The 22380-nt window shown below is 39.2% G+C and overlaps 1 protein-coding gene across 1 annotated transcript in view; it reads left to right on the top strand.

Moving 5' to 3' along the window:
• The first annotated feature begins 286 nt into the window (after positions 1-286).
• KIF6 (kinesin family member 6) overlaps positions 287-22380 on the top strand; it is a 145999-nt gene continuing 123905 nt past the window's right edge. Inside the window, exons 1-3 of the mRNA XM_063290003.1 lie at positions 287-352; positions 2323-2432; positions 5256-5330. Coding sequence (XP_063146073.1) covers positions 287-352; positions 2323-2432; positions 5256-5330 — 251 coding nt within the window. The remainder of the gene's footprint in view (positions 353-2322; positions 2433-5255; positions 5331-22380) is intronic.

Genomic DNA, 22380 nt, shown 5'->3' on the forward strand with positions numbered 1-22380 from the left:
CGAAAAACATGCACACGTTCTTTTATCAAGCAAACGCAACGCATTTTTTTCTTTACTTAGCATTCAGATCCATTAAGTTCAATGGGATTTACAGTACTCGCACCCCGCTACAGCTCGGCTGGGTAACACAACTGAAGACTCCCAGCTCCCGCGTGCGCGGGGGCGTTTCCCCAACCGGGCTCTTCGTCGCAAGGCACGACGGGTAGTGTTCCGTGGTTACCGTTGCTAGGGTCGGCCTTGCGCCCGCTCTTTTGTTTCCTAACCACTGAGAACTTGATTCGCGGAGATGATGAAGCAGACGATCCAGATCTATGCCCGGGTGAAACCCGTGGGCAAGAGGCAGCCCCCCGGGGTAGGTGATGGAGAGAGCCCCCCGGGCCGGGCAGGGTGGTGGGGAGAAACTGGGTGAGAGCCAGGCCAGGCGCTCCGAAGTGTTAAAAAAACATGGATTGACTGCATGGGGAGTAGAGCAATGTTCTCAACCTTGGCAAGGTTAAGATGTGTGGACTTCAACCCTCAGAATTCCCCAGCCAGCCAGTCCACACATCTTAACCTTGCCAAGGTAGAGAAATACTGGAGTAGGGTACATCTTGGCCGGAGGTGATGGATGGGATGAGGCGGAGGGAGGTAAAGCTTTTTATACAGTCCGGGTGGAAAAGGTCAGCAGGACGCGACCCAGAGCTTGTGTAGTCCTTCCCCGAGAAGACGGGGACGTGGCTGCTCGGAAAATGCATGGCTACATTTGAAGGTGGGCTGCACGTAAAGCAAGATGTCCAATGTTGACAACGTGTCTGTTGTTTTTAATCCCCACCTTTCTGCTCTGACGAGCTCCCAGGGCGGCTAACAAAATGGACAAACCCGGCAAATAAAACATTAAAAACAAACCAACCAACCAGTTAAAACTGACAGTACTGTAGAATAAGTACCACAATCATTTACCAATTGAAAGCAAAGCAAAAGAGGTAGCTCTTTAGAGATCATCTAAATGCTGAGAGGCCAAATGCACATTCTGATTAACAATTTTCATCCTGGTATTCCAAAACCCGAATTTCTTAATGGGAAGAAGTAAGTTTTTGTTGGAAGATAATGTAGCCCATTCAAGTGGTAGACCTGGAGAAGGTTGCTAGATGCACAGTTTTGGAAATATGGGATTCAATTTAATTGCAGTAGTGATGTTCAGGACATTGCTGCTGCTTTTTTAAAAATCAGTATTCTAAAGAACTCTGATAAAGTGTTGCAAAGTATTGCACTAAAAAAACTAATAAATTAGTAGAACTATAACAAAGCACGTTTGGAGATGACACTTTCATTATTCAGTCTTTCAGTTTATTTGTGGAATGATAGGAGGGACTAACATCTCCATATTTGTAATTATTCCACCTTTTCCACCACTTTTATTTCTTTTTTGTTGACTATCTGAAAAGGGGAAAAAGACAGGACTAAGTGTACAACAAGTATTGAAGGTCACCCAATTAGAAATACTTTACGGTACCATAAGATTGTTTGCTCATTTCATTGCAATGAACTAATGGCCACTCTCTGAAGTGTGATGAAATGAAATTATTTTGGTTGCAATAACTTGACAGCTATGTGGCAGGCAACTTTGTCAATTAAGTTTCCTTCAGCCTCACATTCAAAACTGCTTGCCCTATTTGAATTAAATGAAGCAATAAAGGCTGGAATCTTAATCATATTTACTTAAAACTATATACTACTTAACTGAAGTGGTTACTTCTAGCAAATGTGAAATTAGCTATTTTACTGTAAGTTATATGGAACGGTAAGGGACGCGGTGGCGCTGCGGGTTAAACCGCTGAGCTGTCGATCGGAAGGTCGGCGGTTCGAAACCGCGCGGCGGGGTGAGCGCCCGTTGCTCGTCCCAGCTCCTGCACACCAAGCAGTTCGAAAACATGCAAATGTGAGTAGATTAATTGGTACCGCTTCGGCGGGAAGGTAACAGCGTTCCGTGAGTCGTGCTGGCCACATGACCTGGAAGTGTCTATGACAACGCCGGCTCCAAGGCTTTGAAACGGAGATGAGCACCGCCCCCTAGAGTCGGACACGACTGGACTTTACGTCAAGGGAAACCTTTACCTTTACTATATGGAACGGTATACATGTTTTTCATGTAGGATTTTCCTCATTCCCATATTTTTATGCATTACTTCACCTAGAGTTGGATCTCTTTTACACTTGTTAGGAGAATTGCTTGCATATCTATTCCCATTAAGAATTGTTCTACCTAAGCATAAGGCTAAGTCATGGAGTATTTTAATTGTAATGAACATAAATATTTTCAGAACGTGTACATGTATTTTGTAGATATATTCAGTTGATGAAGTTGAGACATCAGCATTTGGTCTGGAGATTATTGTGCCACGTGATTTGGCAGATGGATTTGTCAATAACAAACGAGAAAGCTACAAGTTTAAGTAAGTTACTTTGATTCTTTGGTTGTTTGCATGTAATTATGAAAAAATGGTTAATCATTTTATCGTATAGTTGCAACTCTTTGTTTTACTGTTCTCATTTATGGAATTTTAAAATATTGTTTTACACTTATAAAGTATAATTACAAAGTTGATATCTCACCAGATCATTTTATAAAACAAAGGTAGTGAGCATGACATTTATACATGTTTGTTACTTATAACAAGAAAATAAAGTAAATCACATTTCTACTCCTGAATAAATGAAATAGAGCAAAATCAGTAAACAAACCCTACCCAGTAATTTAGTCTAGCCTTCTGCCAAAAATGGGCTGTTCTGTCAATTTTGATAGGAATCCCCTTTTTTAAATAACACCACCAGTGAAGGAGATTCCATGACCTATTAGAGCAAACTCTTCCCATCTTGATAGGTTGTACTATTAGATTTTTCCTCTAAAATTGAAATTCCCTCTCTTGCAATATGAACAAGGAAAGGATGGGGAATCTGTAGCCTTCTAATATTATTTATCTCAATATGCTTCATAGTGGCCATGCTGGCTGGGCTGTTTGTTTATTTGGATTCATTGGGAGATTTAGCTGGGAGCTGTAGTTCAACAACATCTGGTGGATGATAGATTTCCTACTTCTCTCGTGGAGCAACTGAAAACATTTTTTCTCTTTCATCAATATGTAGTAGCCCTTTAGATATTTGTCAGTATCTAGCATCCTACTTTTAACAATATTTTCTTCAGTTGTTCAACTCCTTTAACTTTTTCTTATAAGACATGCTTCTATATCTTTCACTATCTGTGTTGCCTTCCTACAAACATGTTCCAAACAGTGCTACATACCCAACAAAAAACTTTTAACATTTTTCTTAATAGGTATCATAGGGTTTCTTTATAACATATTCTGTTACAGCATTTTAAAAAAAAATTCTTAAAGTAACTACATTCAGATTATTCTTGTTTTTCTTGCCAGTTCAGTATCAGTATTGTTATCATTCTGATGACGAAGCAACGTTCTTGTACTTATGACTTTGACAAAACAGAAAAATTGTGAAGAGCTACTATCTTTTAAAGTCCAATTCAGTGTACCTATATTGGAAAATAAAACCTGGTGAATTTGGATATGAAATGTGTTTATTTGTAGCCAGCTGTGTACATCTAGCAGTGGAATGGAGATTACTATTGGAAGAAACTTTTTCTTTACTCTGCTGCTCTCCTTCCTAGAATTTTATCAGGAAGGGGGAAGAGTTAGAAACCATCTGGAGAAAATTTTAGGGGGTAAGGGAGGTGAGTGAGAAAAGAGGAAGAGTATGTTCCACTGAATAAGCAGAACAGAAGTCTGTTCATATAATGTTAAATGCTGCTTTTTGGAGGTTAAATATGAGGCATCAATATTAGTAGCTTAGAAGTGAATTTCTAAGTAGCTAGTGCATAACTTTGTATTTATTTATTTTGCACTCCTGTAAAAATATGGGTGACATGCAGCTCCCTAATATGTAATTGGGATTAAAAGCAAACAGATGTACATCACTTAAAAAAAACATGCATTATAATAAAAATAAACAGAGAATCATAATCAAAAACAATAAAAGTCAACTCACCATTTGGAGTCATAACAACCCAGCTTTCCTGGCTTGGAAAAACAACCAAATTTTCACCAGTTTTCTGAAGACCAACAGACAGAGGACCCATAGCATATCGGGAGGGGGGGGGATTCAATTTCAGAGGAGGAGGTCAGTGACCAAAAACACACATTTCCATGGCTCTGAAGATGGCAATTTCTAATTGAGGGAGCATGTAGAGAGCTTGCACACAGGTGCTCCTGCCAACCCACATATCTCCAGCCCACAGTAATACCCATACATTCAGATTCCTTCCCCTTCATCCCCCCTGCCCCCATTTTACTACTATTGTCACTGAAAATTGAATTATTTCCACCTGGTTCTCTGGAAGAAAAGAAGAGATATATGGCTCATTCTTTGCTCCTAGAACAGTAAATTTTGTTTTTATTTTCATTTGTTTAATGTGGAGGAAAAAGGGTATTATGAACACTATATCGGCGGCCCAAAATTTTATGCAACCATCCTCCTCCTCTATTCCTCTTTCTCCCTTCTCTCTCACCTTCCCAACTGAATAAAAAGTCATTTTTTCAGCTCTTCTAGTGCATTGGACTAGGATCTACAGGTGCTTATGTGATTAAATAAAATCCATTAGTCTTTAATTAGCACAAGACTCTTTTGTCCACTGCAGTGAATCAACATAATGCTTTCAAGTCATTTGCACTAGAACAAAATGGAGAATAGGTTCTTTTAAGGAGAGCAGGGAGAGCGTTAAAACCCTTTGGCAGAAGGTTTTATAGAGATTTATTGATGCTAGATTATGGAAATAGGATACAATAAAGTATTTGACTTGCTGCTAAAGGAAGTTCCTTGATAGCTACTTTTCTACTCTAGAGAAGAAAACTGAAAATAGTTTGCACTGTTTATATATTCTGCTTTATTTTAGTGTTTCTTAAGCAAGTTCATGTGTGGGCCTTTGGAAATGTTGATTCCCATGACAGTAGTAAAGTACAGCTTGCTTTTTCTAAGCAATAACATTTTATCAGAAGATTTTATTGTACACATTTTGTAAAGCAGTAGTATTTACAATCCTTTGTGGATTCAGTAGCACAACAATATAGTTTGGAGAAGGCTACAAGAGAAACACTGTCTTTGATTATGTAAATCCAATGATGTAAACGTTGATTTACTTTTAAACTAAAAAAAATAATCAAGTATTGTTTTAAGATTTTGCATGGCCAATTATTTATAATTTGCAGATTTCAGAAAGTATTTGATCAGGAATCAAAACAAGATGAAATTTTTGAAACCATTGCCAAGCCAGTTGCAGAATGGTAAGTTTGATTCTTCTTAATGATTTATGTTGTCTTTTTAATTAATAAAACCAGTTTGTAATAATCAACATTGTTATTTTAAAATTATATGATACATTTCATTGGATAGTTTCTCTTGTTCCAAACATTTTTTTTTGTAACTGTTTGGTAGCAAATGGAGATGAGGCTCAAAATGATATGCATTTTGTTAAAAATATCTTAACAGCATAATATATGGACTGATAGAGTCTAAATTGACTAGAGCAAGATTCACATGTGAAACAAACTGCAATACAGTGTAGTAGTATGTATATGAGAGCCAGTTTGGTTTAGTAGTTAGAGGCACTGGGCTAGAAACCAAGAGTCTGTGCACAAAACCAGCTGGGAGATTTGGGCCAGTCACTCACTCTCAACCCGAGGAAGAAGGCAAAGGCAAACTTCTGAAAATGTTGCCAAGAAATCTACATGAATTTGTCCAGGCAGTTACCAAGAGTCAAGACGGACTTGAAAAAAGTGTGCATATATTCATCAGTTGTGTTTTATTCAACTATGCCTTAGTGTTGTAAATTCAGTATTCAAGAAAGTTTCTGAAAATATTATCTTTATATATTGCAAATATGAAAAAGGTAAATTCACATTTACAACTCAGATTTACAATTAAAAGGAAATGTGTCTTCACACAATGTGTAACTAATGCAGAGTAAATATATCAATCCATTCTACTTACTGTAAATAGAGTTCTCATTTTCAGATAGTACCCCCTTGAACACCAGATTTTATGATCAGAAAGGAAAGGTGTGTTTGACTTAGAGTTTGTAGCTAATCATTACCAGATATAAGATGAAGAAGAAGATCGACTTTGGTCTGATTATATAAATAATTTCTTATAATATTTTATAATGTCTTCCTTTTTTGTACTTAACTTTGCTATACATAATAATTTTATAAGCCATTACAGGTTTATACTACATGTGCAGGACATTGTTTGGTTCAGGACTGAACAACCGGTGCATCTTCCAGTCCATAGTACTTTTCTGTAAGGCCTCTATCCTTTTTCTCTCACTTTTTCTTAGAGTCCATTTTCTCAAATTTCTAGTCCTCTGATCTTCAGTTTTGATTACAGCTGTCATCTCTTTCATTCCTGCCATTTGTATAATAAGTAGAAGATAAGCAGATGTGGGGCAATATGTATCCTGGTTTCACTCTCTTCCCTCTTCTCAGATATTGTGTTTCTCTAAATTCAGTTTTTACTTATTCATTGCAAAGATTCTTCATAATATGCTCTTCTTCTGGCACAATCTACAATCAAAGGACTTGCTATAGTCAAGGAAATGAAGATAAACTTCTTGTACTGTTTTGCTCTCTCCATTATCTATCTTATAAGAACATCAGCCCAAGGTTTACCAGGTTTTTATTTCTCAGTGTAGCTAACTAGATGTCTCTGTGGTGCTTGTGGGCAGGAGATGGAGACATACCTCTCTCCTGCCAATGTTCACCTACAACTCATTTGGAGGCATGCGGTTCTCAAATCTGTCTTCAACCCTGTTAATCCAATACTTAAACTGCTATACCACACTGTTTTGAGTTAGTTTATGGTTTGTTGCCTGGTAGTTGCTATTGGGAGCATCCTAAGGAAACATTATAAACCTAAAAAAGCAGCAGATGACCTGTCCCAGTGTATTCTCAAGAAGATGAACAAATGAGTATAAATAGGCACATTAATTATAAGCTTTCCTGGCATAAGGATTGTCTGTGTATGCTCACCCACCTGTTTGCTTATCCAAAATACCTGGGTTAATTTTATCTTATAAAGATATAGCCCTTTTGGTCCAGAACAGTGCCCTCCAGATGTGTGGACTTCAAATCCCAGATATGCTGGTCTTTGACTGTTATAAAGATCTGTTTGTTTGTTCAAATCTCATAATGTTCAGCAGTGGTCATTTGGTCTGTAACGGTGGCTACAGAATTCTGAGAATTTAAATCCACAAATCTAGAAGATGCCCAGATTAGGGAAGGCAATCTAAACACATTATTCTTCTCAGTCTATGAAGTAAAAAAATGATGGTATGAATAAACTGAATACAAGTTCTTATATATGTCAGAAATTATTCTGATGAATGTATATTTAGTATAATCTTAATTAAGAATCAGGTCGGCGGTTCGAAACCGCGCGGCGGGGTGAGCTCCCGTTGCTCGTCCCAGCTCCTGCACACCAAGCAGTTCGAAAACATGCAAATGTGAGTAGATTAATTGGTACCGCTTCGGCGGGAAGGTAACGGCGTTCCGTGAGTCATGCTGGCCACATGACCCGGAAGTGTCCTATGGACAACGCCGGCTCCAAGGCTTTGAAATGGAGATGAGCACCGCCCCCTAGAGTCGGACACGACTGGACTTTACGTCAAGGGAAACCTTTACCTTTACCTTAATTAAGAATCATACAAACTGCATTTCAGATACAGTGATAGCATTAGTATAGAACTGAACTGAATGTTATAATTTTTGCTTTTTATATCACTAGATAGCATTTCAATGAGCATAGCCTTCTCTGAAGAGCTTTGAATGCCTAGAGGGAAAAATCCTGTTTCATGCTATGACATTTGGATATTTCCTGCTTTCATGACACGTATTTTGTCAAATGAAGGAGATAGATCTCACTTGAATATACTGCTGACAGTCTTTTTTACAGCACAGTCCTTTGCAAATGCACTTTAATGAACATCCCCACCCAACCTTTTTATCCAGTGCAAATTGCATATGTCTTGAAGCATAAGCAATTCATATTGGAACAAGAAGCCAGGCTAGTTGGGGATATGGAGAACGTTGTCTTCTGTTTTCCTGTGAATGGAGCAGAGTATATTCAGAACAAAGCTCTTTGGGGCTCAGTGGGAATCTTTTAAATGGGTAGCTCAAACCTTGTTTGAATATTATTTGAAATCATTTTAATTTTTCATTGACATTCTTTACCTTGTACAGTGTTCATGTTTTAGAATGTAAGGATCCTCTTTTGTCTGATTCTTCCAAATATGGATTTTCGCACTTTTTGGAGATGCAGTAAACATGAGATCGATAGTTCAGAAAGAACACATATTTTGTAAGAACAATTGTGTAACAGCTAGTCCATAGTTCTGAAGTTATATTACTTGTTTCTAAATTGTTTAGTAAAACTTCAGTCCTGTTTTCATTCATAAAATAGCAGGATGTTTTCATTTGTTAGTAATTGCAGTTTTATTGCAACATATCTTGTTATCTCAACAATGTTTTGTACGTCTAATTTTAAAATAATATTGTATGCAAATGTAATTTTAAAGTATATTATTTACAATGCCTTCATATTGTAGTGTTGCTTCCTGATAATACATTTTGTCTGTTTTTCTTTATAACCAAATATGCCAAAATTCTTTGTTAAAATTAATTGCTGCTATTTTGGTATTGGGTAGTTTGTCATGAGGGTTTTTAAGATAACAAAAACATGTTCATTATTGATTTGGCTTCTCATCAACTGAATGTATTCCTGAAGAGAAAAGAGTTTCAGTAAGTGAAGGAAGAGCTTTGCTGATGTATTTCCAGGAAAGTGACAAAGCAGAAATATCAGTGAAGTTTTCAGTTGCATTCCAAGGCTATTTGTTGTATGATCACATGGAAAGTAAATTACAGCAAAATAAATCCAGAGCAGTAACAAAACAATAAAAGAAGGAACATGTATGATATTAATTATAGATTTCCAAGCCTCGCTGGCATGATGAGATGGTTCCCCCTATATTTTGTATTTCTTTGAACTTTTTTCTCTGTTGTAGTAATATACAGTTTGTTTTAATGTTTAAAGTTACAATCTTATACTAGTTGGGAGACAAATCCCACTGAACTTTCAGCTTAGTATTTCTGATATAGTTATTTCTGACTAGTATTGGGCTTTTAATTTTCTGCCTGCCTTAGATCACTTAAATTTTATTAGCTGCATTTGAAATGGTTGTCTAGATACAAAAAAAGAGAGACTATCCATTATCCTGAGATATTATAGCCTTTGTCCGGTTCTAGTAATACAGCAGTATGTGTCATGTTCACTGTTTCGATGTTCTGTTAACATCGTAATGTTTCACATGTCAAACCGTCGATCCGTGTATTACATGCTTGAACGCTTCCTGGTATTTTCCATTATTGCTGTGCTCTTTATTTTGCTACTTTGGAATGTATGTTTGAGTTTGCAAGGTTACTTTCCCAGGCACATGTAACGGTTGCTAGCACCTGGGTGGGGGTGGTTGCTAACGAGCGCTCGGGGCGGGACTGGGTTGGAAGCAAGGCTTTTAAGTTTGTATTTGGCGCGCTTTTGCTCATTCTCAGCTTTCTCTGTATTTGCATACTATTCCTTTAATAAATCAGTTATCTTTAAGCCCGGGCTTGTGAGACTGAGTATTTGGGATTAGGCAACCATTACATAAAGCTGAGAATCATTTATATCATCTTCCGCTAGCCCCATCCAAGTTTGGGTAAAGGGGAGCGCTAGCGATGATAGAACCTCAACTACGCGAGAGTGATGGGAGCGAAGAGGAGCCGGACTCGACAAAGACCCTGGTGGCTCCGAGTTCGCGAGCCCAAAGGGCAGCGCGCCGAGAGAAGCAGGATGCCCAATTGGATGATCTATTGTTGGTGGTGCAGGGTGCTACAAGGGGTGAACTCCAGCCCGAGGTGGAAGCAAGAACGGGGAGGGATTCACCACAGCCATCCTGGGAACCTGAAATCCCCTTATCACCAAGGGTGGTAGTGACCACTAGACCCTTAGAAGAGCCTGTCACCCCTGCCCGCATGAAAGCAATAGAGGATAAAATGGACATGATAGTGGCCCTCCTGAGGGATATCCCCAGAGGGTCGGTGTCCCTGCAGGAAGATTGGGAGGAAGACCCCACACAACTGGCTTACCCGAGAGAGAGGTCCCCGTCACTCAGGGGAAGAAGCAGGACTCGAGCTTCCCGACAATAGAGGGGAAGGGAGTCGAGAGCAACCAGGGATCGGCCACCACTGGGGGCTCGACGTGCGTTGACGTTTGTGGAGCCATCACAGCCGGCGGAGCCGATAAGAACCCTTCCACCATTTGGGGCAAAGTTTGATGGCGACCCTACCAAGCTATCTTTTTTCATTACTAATGCTAGACATTATATGGAAGATTGGGGGCGAAGTTTTCGTTCGGAACAGGGTAAAATTAATATTATTGCTAACAAGCTAAAGGGGCGGGCAGCGGATTGGTATGTGCAGTTATGCCAAACAGAAGCTACGGAGTTAGAGGACTTTGATGAGTTTCTGTGGGCACTAAAACAGCATTTTGAAGACCCCTTGGCCCAAGAGAGAGCGAAAAGGGCACTGAAAAAACTTTATCAGGGAACCCTCTCCGTCGCAGACTACGCTTTGGAATTTAAAGCCCTGGCGGGGAAGGTGGAGGATTGGTCCCAGTCAACTTTAGTGGAAATGTTTAAACAAGGACTGGAGACGGAAGTCCTCCGGTGGGCTTTGTGTCGGGATGATCCCAAAACGTTGTATGGGTGGATACAGTTGGTGGGCAGCGCGGAAAACGCTCTAGAAACATTCACCCATAGCAAGGAACTGAAGCAGGGCAGAGCAAGTAGAGGGGCTCGTACCATGGGATTTTCAACCCGCCCTAAAACGAAAAGTTGGGAGGAAGAAAGAGAACGACGATTAGCGAAAGGTCAATGCCTGAGATGCGGGAAGGAAGGGCATCGTGCCACTTCGTGCCCGAGACGCAGACCAGAGGAGCGGCCAGGGAAACCGTCGGGAAAATCGCCATCATTACCGCGTAAGATGAGGGCTGCCTGCGCAGAAGTCGACCCTTCAGACCTCCCATTTGGGGAAGAGGAGGAGGAATTACAGTTCGACCAGCCGGTGGGAAAAGGTTACCACCTGCTCTGAAGGGCGCCGTTGGGCAGGTGGAAGAAACCGGGCGCGACCACGATTCGGTGAGTGGGAATTTTCCTACACTGACTGTCAAATTGAAATTGGGATCTAGAACCAAAACTGTGGAAGTCTGGGCTATGCTAGATTCGGGTTGTTCACGTTCGCTAATGCATCCCGATGTTGTAGCTGCCTTAGAACTGCCCACGTTCCCTTTGCAACGGCCAATGATCTTCACACAATTGGACGGAACTATGGCTGGGGGAAAAGCGGTCACCCACTCCACAGGACTGGTGCCTTTACAAATGGGTACCCATTGGGAGAAATTACCTTTTGTCATAGCTCCAGTGGGGGGTCCTTTAGTCATTTTGGGAATGCCTTGGTTCGTACAACAAAACCCTTTTATCAACTGGCTGCATAGAACTGTAACGTTTGCTGATGGATTGTATAAAGCATCAGAAAAAGACTTATTGGAGGACATTGAGGGTGGACGGGTGGCTACCACCACTGTACAAACCCTTGAACCCCTAGAAGGACTGCCCAGGCAATACCAAGATTTTGCAGATGTGTTTGGAGAGAAGGAAGCAGATCGGTTACCGCCTCACCGAAAGACAGACTGTGCCATTGAATTTCTGCCCAATGTGAAATTACCTCACCCAAAAATCTATGCCATGTCTCCTAAAGAGCTGACTACACTGAGGGAATTCATTGACAAAAACTTAGCTAGGGGTTTCATTGAGCCAGCAAACTCCCCGGTGGGGGCACCTGTTCTCTTTAGACCAAAAAAGGATGGTTCTTTGAGACTATGTACCGATTTCCGCGGGCTCAATGCAGTATCAATATTAAATAAATATCCTTTACCCCTCATCAAAGATATGTTATCACATCTGGCCAAAGGTAAAATCTTCTCAAAATTAGATTTAAGGGAAGCCTATTTTCGCATTCGCATAAGGGAAGGGGATGAGTGGAAAACAGCGTTTAACTGTCCTCTCGGGGCTTTCCAATACAACGTGTTGCCTTTTGGTTTGTCTGGGGCACCTGGGGTTTTTATGCAACTCATCAATGAGGTCTTGCATGACCACCTATTTAAAGGGGTATTAGTGTATTTGGATGATGTATTGATTTATACTGAAACCATGTCAGAACATATTCACTTGGTGCGTCAAGTGCTTGCTAAACTGAGAAAAGCAGAGTTGTATGCGAAACTGTCCAAGTGTGCCTTCCATCAATCAAAAATTGATTACCTGGGATATAGAATTTCAGCAAAGGGCATTGAGATGGACCCTGCCAAGGTTGAAGCCATTTTGGCATGGGAACCTCCCCGTACCAGGCGGCAATTACAAAGTTTCCTTGGATTCGCCAATTTCTATAGGGCATTTGCCCAAAATTGGCCCAACTCACTCTGCATAACAAACACTCTCTTCCAACAACATAAGAGACGGCTTTATACATGGACTTCCCCAGATGGACAACACCGAAATCAGATTGACTACATCCTTTGCAGCCAAAGGTGGCGGACATCTATACAGTTGGTAAAAACAAGACCTGGAGCTGACTGTAGTTCCCATCACGAACTTCTTCTTGCACAATTTAGGATCAGACTAAAGAGATTAGGGAAGACCCACAGATCAGCTAGATATGAGCTCACTAATATTCCTAAGGAATATGCAGTGGAGGTGAAGAATCGATTTAAGGGACTGGACTTAGTAGATAGGGTCCCGGAAGAACTCTGGACAGAGGTTTGCAACATTGTTCAGGAGGCGGCAACAAAATACATCCCAAAGAAAGAGAAAACCAAGAAGGCAAAATGGCTGTCTGCTGAGACACTAGAAATAGCCCAAGAAAGAAGGAAAGCAAAAGGCAACAGTGATAGGGGGAGATATGCCGAATTAAATGCAAAATTCCAGAGGTTAGCCAGAAGAGATAAGGAATTATTTTTAAACAAGCAATGTGTGGAAGTGGAAGAAGACAATAGAATAGGAAGGACAAGAGACCTCTTCCAGAAAATTAGAAACATTGGAGGCAAATTCCAGGCAAAAATGGGTATGATCAAAAACAAAGATGGCAAGGACCTAACAGAAGAAGAAGAGATCAAGAAAAGGTGGCAAGAATATACAGAAGACCTGTATAGGAAGGATAACAATATCGGGGATAGCTTTGACGGTGTGGTCAGTGAGCTAGAGCCAGACATCCTGAAGAGTGAGGTTGAATGGGCCTTAAGAAGCATTGCTAATAACAAGGCAGCAGGAGGCGACGGCATCCCAGCTGAACTGTTCAAAATCTTGCAAGATGATGCTGTCAAGGTAATGCATGCTATATGCCAGCAAATTTGGAAAACACAAGAATGGCCATCAGACTGGAAAAAATCAACTTACATCCCCATACCAAAAAAGGGAAACACTAAAGAATGTTCAAACTATTGAACAGTGGCACTCATTTCACATGCCAGTAAGATAATGCTCAAGATCCTGCAAGGTAGACTTCAGCAATTCATGGAGCAAGAATTGCCAGATGTACAAGCTGGGTTTAGAAAAGGCAGAGGAACTAGGGACCAAATTGCCAATATCCGCTGGATAATGGAAAAAGCCAGGGAGTTTCAGAAAAACGTCTATTTCTGTTTTATTGACTATTCTAAAGCCTTTGACTGTGTGGACCATAACAAATTGTGGTAAGTTCTTAGTGGTATGGGGATACCAAGTCATCTTGTCTGCCTCCTGAAGAATCTGTATAATGACCAAGTAGCAACAGTAAGAACAGACCACGGAACAACGGACTGGTTTAAGATTGGGAAAGGAGTATGGCAGGACTGTATACTCTCACCCTACCTATTCAACTTGTATGCAGAACACATCATGCGACATGCTGGGCTTGAGGAATCCAGGGCTGGAGTTAAAATTGCTGGAAGAAACATTAACTATCTCAAATATGCAGATGATACCACTTTGATGGCTGAAAGCGAAGAGGAACTGAGGAGCCTTATGATGAAGGTGAAAGAAGAAAGTGCAAAAGCTGGCTTGCAGCTCAACCTCAAAAAAACCAAGATTATGGCAACCAGCTTGATTGATAACTGGCAAATAGAGGGAGAAAATGTAGAAGCAGTGAAAGACTTTGTATTTCTAGGTGCAAAGATTACTGCAGATGCTGACCGCAGTCAGGAAATCAGAAGACGCTTAATCCTTGGGAGAAGAGCAATGACCAATCTCGATAAAATAGTTAAGAGCAGAGACATCACACTGACAACAAAGGTCCGCATAGTTAAAGCAATGGTGTTCCCCGTAGTAACATATGGCTGCGAGAGCTGGACCATAAGGAAGGCTGAGAGAAGGAAGATCGATGCTTTGGAACTGTGGTGTTGGAGGAAAATTCTGAGAGTGCCTTGGACTGGAAGAAGATCAAACCAGTTCGTCCTCCAGGAAATAAAGCCAGACTGCTCACTTGAGGGAATGATATTAAAGGCAAAACTGAAATACTTTGGCCACATAATGAGAAGACAGGACACCCTGGAGAAGAAGCTGATGCTAGGGAGAGTGGAGGGCAAAAGGAAGAGGGGCTGACCAAGGGCAAGGTGGATGGATGATATTCTAGAGGTGACGGACTCGTCCCTGGGGGATCTGGGGGTGTTGACGACCGACAGGAAGCTCTGGTGTGGGCTGGTCCATGAAGTCACGAAGAGTCGGAAGCAACTAAATGAAGCAACAACAATGAACAGATAATAACTGATTCAAAGAAGATCAAACAAAGATGGAATGAGCATTTTGTAATTATCTATACTACAGAATGTCAATACCCGTATTAACTTAGAAGGTATTCCCTATTTACAAAATGATTTCCAAAGATCAAAGAGAATATATATTAAGGGAGTTGGATTAAGCTGAAGATGAGCGTGATCTTAAAAGTCTGGAAGTAACTTTTCAGACTAACACATTTTATTTGTTACCAGACTTCTGATTTTTGGCTACAGTCCATATTTACAAGAATCTCTACTACTAGAAAGGGACGCGGTGGCGCTGCGGGTTAAACCGCTGAGCTGTCGATCGGAAGGTTGGCGGTTCGAAACCGCGCGGCGGGGTGAGCTCCCGTTGCTCGTCCCAGCTTCTGCACACCAAGCAGTTCGAAAACATGCAAATGTGAGTAGATTAATTGGTACCGCTTCGGCGGGAAGGTAACGGCGTTCCGTGAGTCATGCTGGCCACATGACCCGGAAGTGTCCTATGGACAACGCCGGCTCCAAGGCTTTGAAACGGAGATGAGCACCGCCCCCTAGAGTCGGACACGACTGGACTTTACGTCAAGGGAAACCTTTACCCTTTACCTACTACTAGAAGATGAATTTATATTAGCCCTCTGGTCATTACCAAGCTGAAAGGTTTTGGAAATTGATGGAATATCTACAGAAATATGGCAAGCAACGGACCCATAATCAGTACTTGTTATAGTCAATCTATGCCAACAAATCTGGAGAATGACACAGTGGCCAACAGATTGGAAGAGGTCAGTCTATTTGCCAATACCAAAGAAAACTTAAGAGAACGTGCAGTATTCATAATTTCATATGCTAGCAAAATCATGCTTAGGATCATCCTATACAGATTGGAATCCTACATGGCAAGGAAGATGCTAGATGTTCAAGCTGGCTTTAGAAAAGGCCAGGGAATATGAACCATTATTGAGAAGGCCAAAGAATGCGAAAAATAAGTCCATATGTGCTTCATTGATTATAGAATGACCTTAAATTGTTTTGATCATGTCAAACTATGGAATGTGCTTAGGAAAATGGGAATCCCAGAACATCTTGTCCTCATGCAAAACCTATACACAGGATAGAAAACCACAATCTGTAGTGAACATGCTGAAACAGACTGGCTCCAGTTTGGCAAAGGAGTGAGTCAAAGCTGTATACTCTGTCATATATTTAATTCATATGCCGAATATATATTAAGGGAGTTGGATTAAGCTGAACAAGATGAGCATGGTTTTAAAATTGGAGAAGGTAACATTAATAGCCTGTGCTATGCTGGTGACGTTATTTTAATAGCTGAAAATGCGAAGGATTTGGAAGGTCTGCTAATGAAATTCAAGGAACACAGTGGAAAAATGGGACTGAGATTAAATATAAAGATCAAGCTAATGACAACAGGTAAAGCAGGAGACTGAGAGTTCTAGTCCCGCCTTAGTCATGAAAGCCGGCTGGGTGACCTTGGGCCAGTCACTCTCTCTCAGCCCAGCTCACCTCACAGGGTTGCTGTTGTGGGGAAAATAGGAGGAGGAAGGAGTATCCAGTATGTTCCCTGCCTTGAGTTATTTATAAAAATAATAAAGGCGGGAAAATAAATCAAGCAAGCAAGCAAGCAAGCAACCAGACTTAGAATTGACAATGAAGGTATTGAAGTGGTGGAGAGATTCTGCCTTTTAGGATCAACTGTCAACAGTAAAGGAAGCAGCAGTCAAGAAATATGTCAAAGACTAGTGCATGGGTGGAGGAGCCATGAAGTCCTTTAAACCCAGAGTTATCACTTGAGTCACAAATGTCTAGGCTCAAATTATCCTATTTCAGACACATGTGAAGACCTAGCTCTCTTGAGAACTCTGTAAAGGTAGGAAAGGTGGAAGGAAATAGAAGCCAGCCAGCCGCAAGGTACATGGACTTGCTTACAGTGGCAATGGGTGCATCATTGGGAGCCCTGAAAGGCCAAGTTGGGGACAGACCATCCTGGAGAAGGTGTATCTATGTGGTCACTAAGAGTTGATGCTTATTCAGTGGCACACTGTCAAATATATCTATCTATTGAGTGTCAGTAGGTGGCAGCACCTGGCTGACCTATTGTAGGTTTGAAAACTACAATGGTTTGCTTAGTACTTAAATAGGAGATACACCAGGCTGTGGGTTAAACTGGAAAAAAAGAAAAAAAATCACAGCAAAGGGCAATAGCAAGCCATTTATGAATGTCAAGTAAACTATATGAAGATTCGAAGGAGATTTTATATCTGTTGGAGCATATATGTGCACATTTGGATATTCAGATAATGCATGAACTTTTTGCTTTTATTATGCATGCTTATGTAGGAGAAAATGTGTCATTCTTTGTTGCCTTCTCCCACAAAGAACAGTTATTGCCCATTATTCTTTGTTCATTGTCCCAGCCATTCAGCTGTGGTGAAGCATATCACATTTTCCATCCTCTTGAGCTTGTTTTGTGGCTCGATTAAGTGCAGCTGTAGCATGTTGATTCTGGATACGTAGGTGCTTTTTGCTAGTATAATAGGTTGCTGGGTGATTTAACTGGCAGATGGAGAGGTTTCCAACACAGTGGCTGCCTGAACAAGGGCTCTTGATATATACATGCTACCTGAATACTGAAAAAAAGGGAAAAAAAGACCACTTTTCCAGTTTTAGATCTCTTAATACTTCTGTTTTACACTGTAAATTCTTCTGGAATAAGAGTTGTCATTTAATGTTATATTTACATAGTATATGGAACAGCACATTCCTAACCTGGCTTAGGGTACTCTGTCTCATGTATTCTAAGTAGATTTATGGTTGTACTACTTAATGTTATTATAGCACATTTCAACTGGAATAATTGTTTGTAACTTAAGCTTGTTTTCTTTTTTTCTGGAAATTGCACCTTAAAGTGGAAATGCTGGACATAGGTAAAATATATACAGCTACAGATTACTTTTCAGTGCCATATTACATTGGTTTCTTAATCATTTCCTGGTCTGTAATTATATTTATCAGAGAACCATATTGAGGAAAGAAGACTGGTTTGCCAGTCCCTCCACCTCACATAATAGTATGAAAGCAGAGCCTGATACTAAATCTCTAGTCCATCCATGCTTTTTTCTCCAACTGGAATTTCCCAGTACTTTAGATTTGGCTATGAATTTGGCCTAATTATTTGTCTAAAATGTCTTTCTTTTAAAATACTTTAACATTTGAGGCTTGAAACTAAAACTCTGATAGCAATGTTGCTTTCATTGCATTTTGATACTGACATGAACTCTGAAGTTTTAAAGATGCATAATAATGTAAGGAAAGGTGCTTTGCTTGCCTGAATGAAAGCTTCTACATGATAAATTGTAATGGTGTCAAAAAAGGAAAAAAGAAACCCCACACTTGCCTTTACTTTTACAGAAATAAGGCATCTCATGCGTCTCTGTTATATAGGAAATAGTTTGGAAGGAACCCAAATATTTCTGCCGTTAATTACGAATTCCCTGATTTCAAATTGCTTAACTTTTTAAAAATAGCAAATCAAAACTGTTTATATTGCAGTGATGGATATTAGGACTGGGATGATCCTGAAGTAATGGTTCAGACCTCCTGTGAGCCTAGCAATTCTCTGCTATTCATTACAGCAACCATCCTTTTTCAGGCTTCCTTCTGAGCCTTAAAATAGATGTTGTGCTTTAAGAATCAGAAGTCAACTTTATTATGCAGTTTGCACCCTTTTTCAGGCTTGCACATGAGGTCCAAAATGTTTCTTTAAAATCATTTTGAAAGCATGCACAGCTTGAATGCATATGTAGTCTTGTGCTAAAGGACCTCATCTCATATTAATAACAATTTTTAATGAAATGTGGAAGAAAGAATTTAGAATATTATACACCTTATGTTGCTGAATTCAAATAAAATGTATCCTTCTTCTGGCTTTGGGAACCAGGTGGAAGCTGGTGCCAGGCTATGGCTCAGTGGTTGAGGAACAGTGATGTACTGGAAGGAATTATCATTCTTGATCTTTTTATATCTTTTGGTTGACATGGTGAACAGTGGTGAAATTTTATAACAGACAAACATGCATCACAGCCTTATTCTTATTAGTATAGGTGACTTAACATAGAAGTCTGTAGAATCTATTTACAGCATGGTGGAGGAAGAAAATAATGCCCTTTTTGAATGCCACTTTGACATGATTATAGGGTTTTTATTTAGCAAGTTTTGAGTTTGTTTTCTTTCCTCCTTTTTTGGCAAAGTGAAGTGTCAGAACTATAGTGATTAAGGTGTCATGTTAAAAGTTATGAACCTGCAGATATGGATTTACATCAAAAACTTGTTTTATCAAATTGCTATTATAAGGTAAAACGTTTTAAACATTTTCAAACGTTTAAGCACAAACAGCACAAATTGCAGATTACCCCTCCCATTAAAGTTATATATAGATTATAGTGTGACAGGACAGATTTAGAACATATTTGGTAAATACTATTTTTTTCTCCCTCGTCACTTTACTTTCTCCCCCATCACTTTACCATCACTTTTACTTGTTTACACATTTTAAATTGTTTAAAGTAAAAAAGAAAGCATTACACCTCTTTTTCCATACTACTTATTATATACTGTTATGCCCGACAAAATAGGGTTCCAGGAGTTCTTGCAGTGTCTTTCTTGACCTGGTCTACCTTGAAGGGCTGATATTATGGATCCAAAAAGCTTCTATAATGGACCAAACAAAAGTAAAAAGTTGTGAGAAAATGATCTTGGGAAATATTAATGATCTATTTCTTTTGTAGAGATTTGCATGCTTAAAATATAGTTTGCTTATAGCTTCCTATCTCCCCATTTAAAAGCTTGAAATACTTCTAGATTTGATTAACGATTCATTAAAAGCAAAGTTAAGAAATACCTTTCTACTTTTCCCTATTCATTTCAATAGTCAGTGTAAATAGTTCAGTTAAAATGAATAATAGGTACCAGATGTTTAAAAATGTATTTAAAATAATTCAGTGATTTTAGATATAATATCCTTGCCTTTTTGTGGCACCCAAGTTATAGAAAACGAGCCCAAGATTACTCAAATTACAGAAGACCTGCCCAAGATTACTCTTCTGCATTGATGATTTTATGTGGGGTAGCTAAGATCTTATTTTTATTGCTTTTAATTCCTGTTTAATAGTAGGTTTGTTGTAAAAACTTACCTCAGTACTCGCTTATTCTTACCAATGTTTAATGGTGGGATCTACTTTTGGGCCCAAATCAGTTAATCATGTCTGGAATATTAGATTTTCACTTAAAGATGTTTAGTCTTCTGGATATATTATAGAACTGAAGTAGGTATGTTATTGAGGAATATTTATCTCTAGAGTCTTAGAAAAATCATGTTAGTATCTCTGTCATCAGTATAGCCAGGCTCAAATTTATAAGCTTTTTAACAAAGAATACTATAATGTTGCAAATGTTTATTACAGTTTGTTTTAAAAATATGTCTTTGAGGGATTGTAGGTGTTTGTTATTCTTTTGTCTGACATATAATTAATTGAGTATTTTTTAAAACTATACAGCATTAAAGCTCAGGTACCTAAAAGAAAATATTATGGTCTCTAATTACACTGATGACAATATATAGTTTTCAGAAAGTGAACCTATTGTATACATGGGATAGAAATAATCTGGAAATGGTTGATTGGCTCCTGTTTCCTGACTGTCACTTTCTATTTCCTATACTCTTTCTTCTAATTCATAACCCTTTTTGATGGAAATTAGTTGGAAAGTTTCCAGCTTAACCAAATAAATGTCATTTTTTTAAAACAACTGAAACACCTTCCTTTTCCAATTCTCAAAAGAACTTGATTATATTTATTTAATTTCCAGTTTCATACTCTCATCCATTGCATATTGGAGATAACCAGCTGAGTTAGATCATATTTCTGCAGTAGGAAACCTTGTGTGTGTCATCTTAGAATTGTGTAGCCTTCAAATCTTTATTTCATTGACTAATAAAATCCTTTATACTACACAATTAAATAAATGGTCAGTCTTGTGAAGAATTAAAACAAACATATTCATAAGCATAAAGAGAGAGTGCTTTCTTGGGCCAAAGAAGACAGTTTTATAGAGAGATAGATTTTTATTTGGAGTATATAACCATTGGCTAATCTTTCTTATAGAGATGTGCTTTGATGCAATAGGAATCAAATGGAATTTAGCTATTTTGGATATATTTGGAAAATATCTGAAATGAAATGAGGTACTTTAACTTAAACTGAGCTCATACCTCACGTGAAATATGAATCGAGCCAGTGTATCTGCAAAAACTAATACATTTCTTGCTATGCTCTTTGTGTAAAGAAAACTCCAGGTTGGGAAGAGAGGAAGGATCCAGTTTTGATACTGAATTCTTAAAAGCAGAGGGATGTTGATGTAATGCATCGTAAAACTGCTAGAATTCAGTGATGTTTAGGTAATTTGGGCTAGGAACTCTGTCTGGGGTGACATAACATTGCATCTTCTTTGTAAGATAGATAGATAGATAGATAGATAGATAGATAGATAGATAGATAGATAGATAGATAGATAGATAGATAGATAGATAGATAGATGATAGATGATAGATGATAGATGATAGATGATAGATAGATAGATAGATAGATAGATAGATAGATAATCCTGCCGTTATTGCTTATATAAATAACTCAAGGTGGCAAACATACCTAATACTCCTTCCTCCTCCTGTTTTCACCACAACAACTCTGTGAGGTGAGTTGGGCTGAGAGAGAGTGACTGGCCCAAGGATATTCATGTCTCTCTGCCACTGACAAACATGTTGGCAGAGTGCTAGAAAGCCTTTGGCCCAGGAGAGATCAGAAAAGTTACACACCAGGCATTTCTATAAAAATAATTTTATTTACAGAAAACAAACATATTTAAAGGCTGTTTGCTGAGAGAAGAGATTTCTCTCAGCTGCATATTCTCTGCAAACCTACACAGAAGGGAAAATTGAAACTAAAACAAGTTCAGGCAAGTTCCTCCCTTAGGCAATGCAACCATTAACACGTGAAAAGGGGACAATTAAATTCAACCTCTTCACCGGGCCAAAATGATTAGTTACCATAGTAACCTTAATCTGTAGTAGAAAACATATTAACAAAACACCTTTACCTAGTGAGTTGCATTTTTTGTGAATTTGCTGTGAATAGAACACCAAACAGTATTTTTCATTTTTCATAATTCTCTACCTTTTTCTGAAATTCAGCGGGTTTCTCGCCTTGGAACAGATCTATGAGATATACCATTTTCATACAGTTCCCCTATCCCAAAAACAGAGGTAGTGATAAAGTGAATAATTTCCCCCTATGTATTTGAAGATTTCCCTTATACCAAAAATATTGTGTTCCTTTTTTGAAATACCAGCTTTCTCCAGCTATAAAGGCTGGTGGTTTTAAAGTTGGAACTGGT

The sequence above is a fragment of the Candoia aspera genome, chromosome 1 (assembly GCF_035149785.1).
Source record: "Candoia aspera isolate rCanAsp1 chromosome 1, rCanAsp1.hap2, whole genome shotgun sequence".
Taxonomy (NCBI): Eukaryota; Metazoa; Chordata; class Lepidosauria; order Squamata; family Boidae; genus Candoia; species Candoia aspera.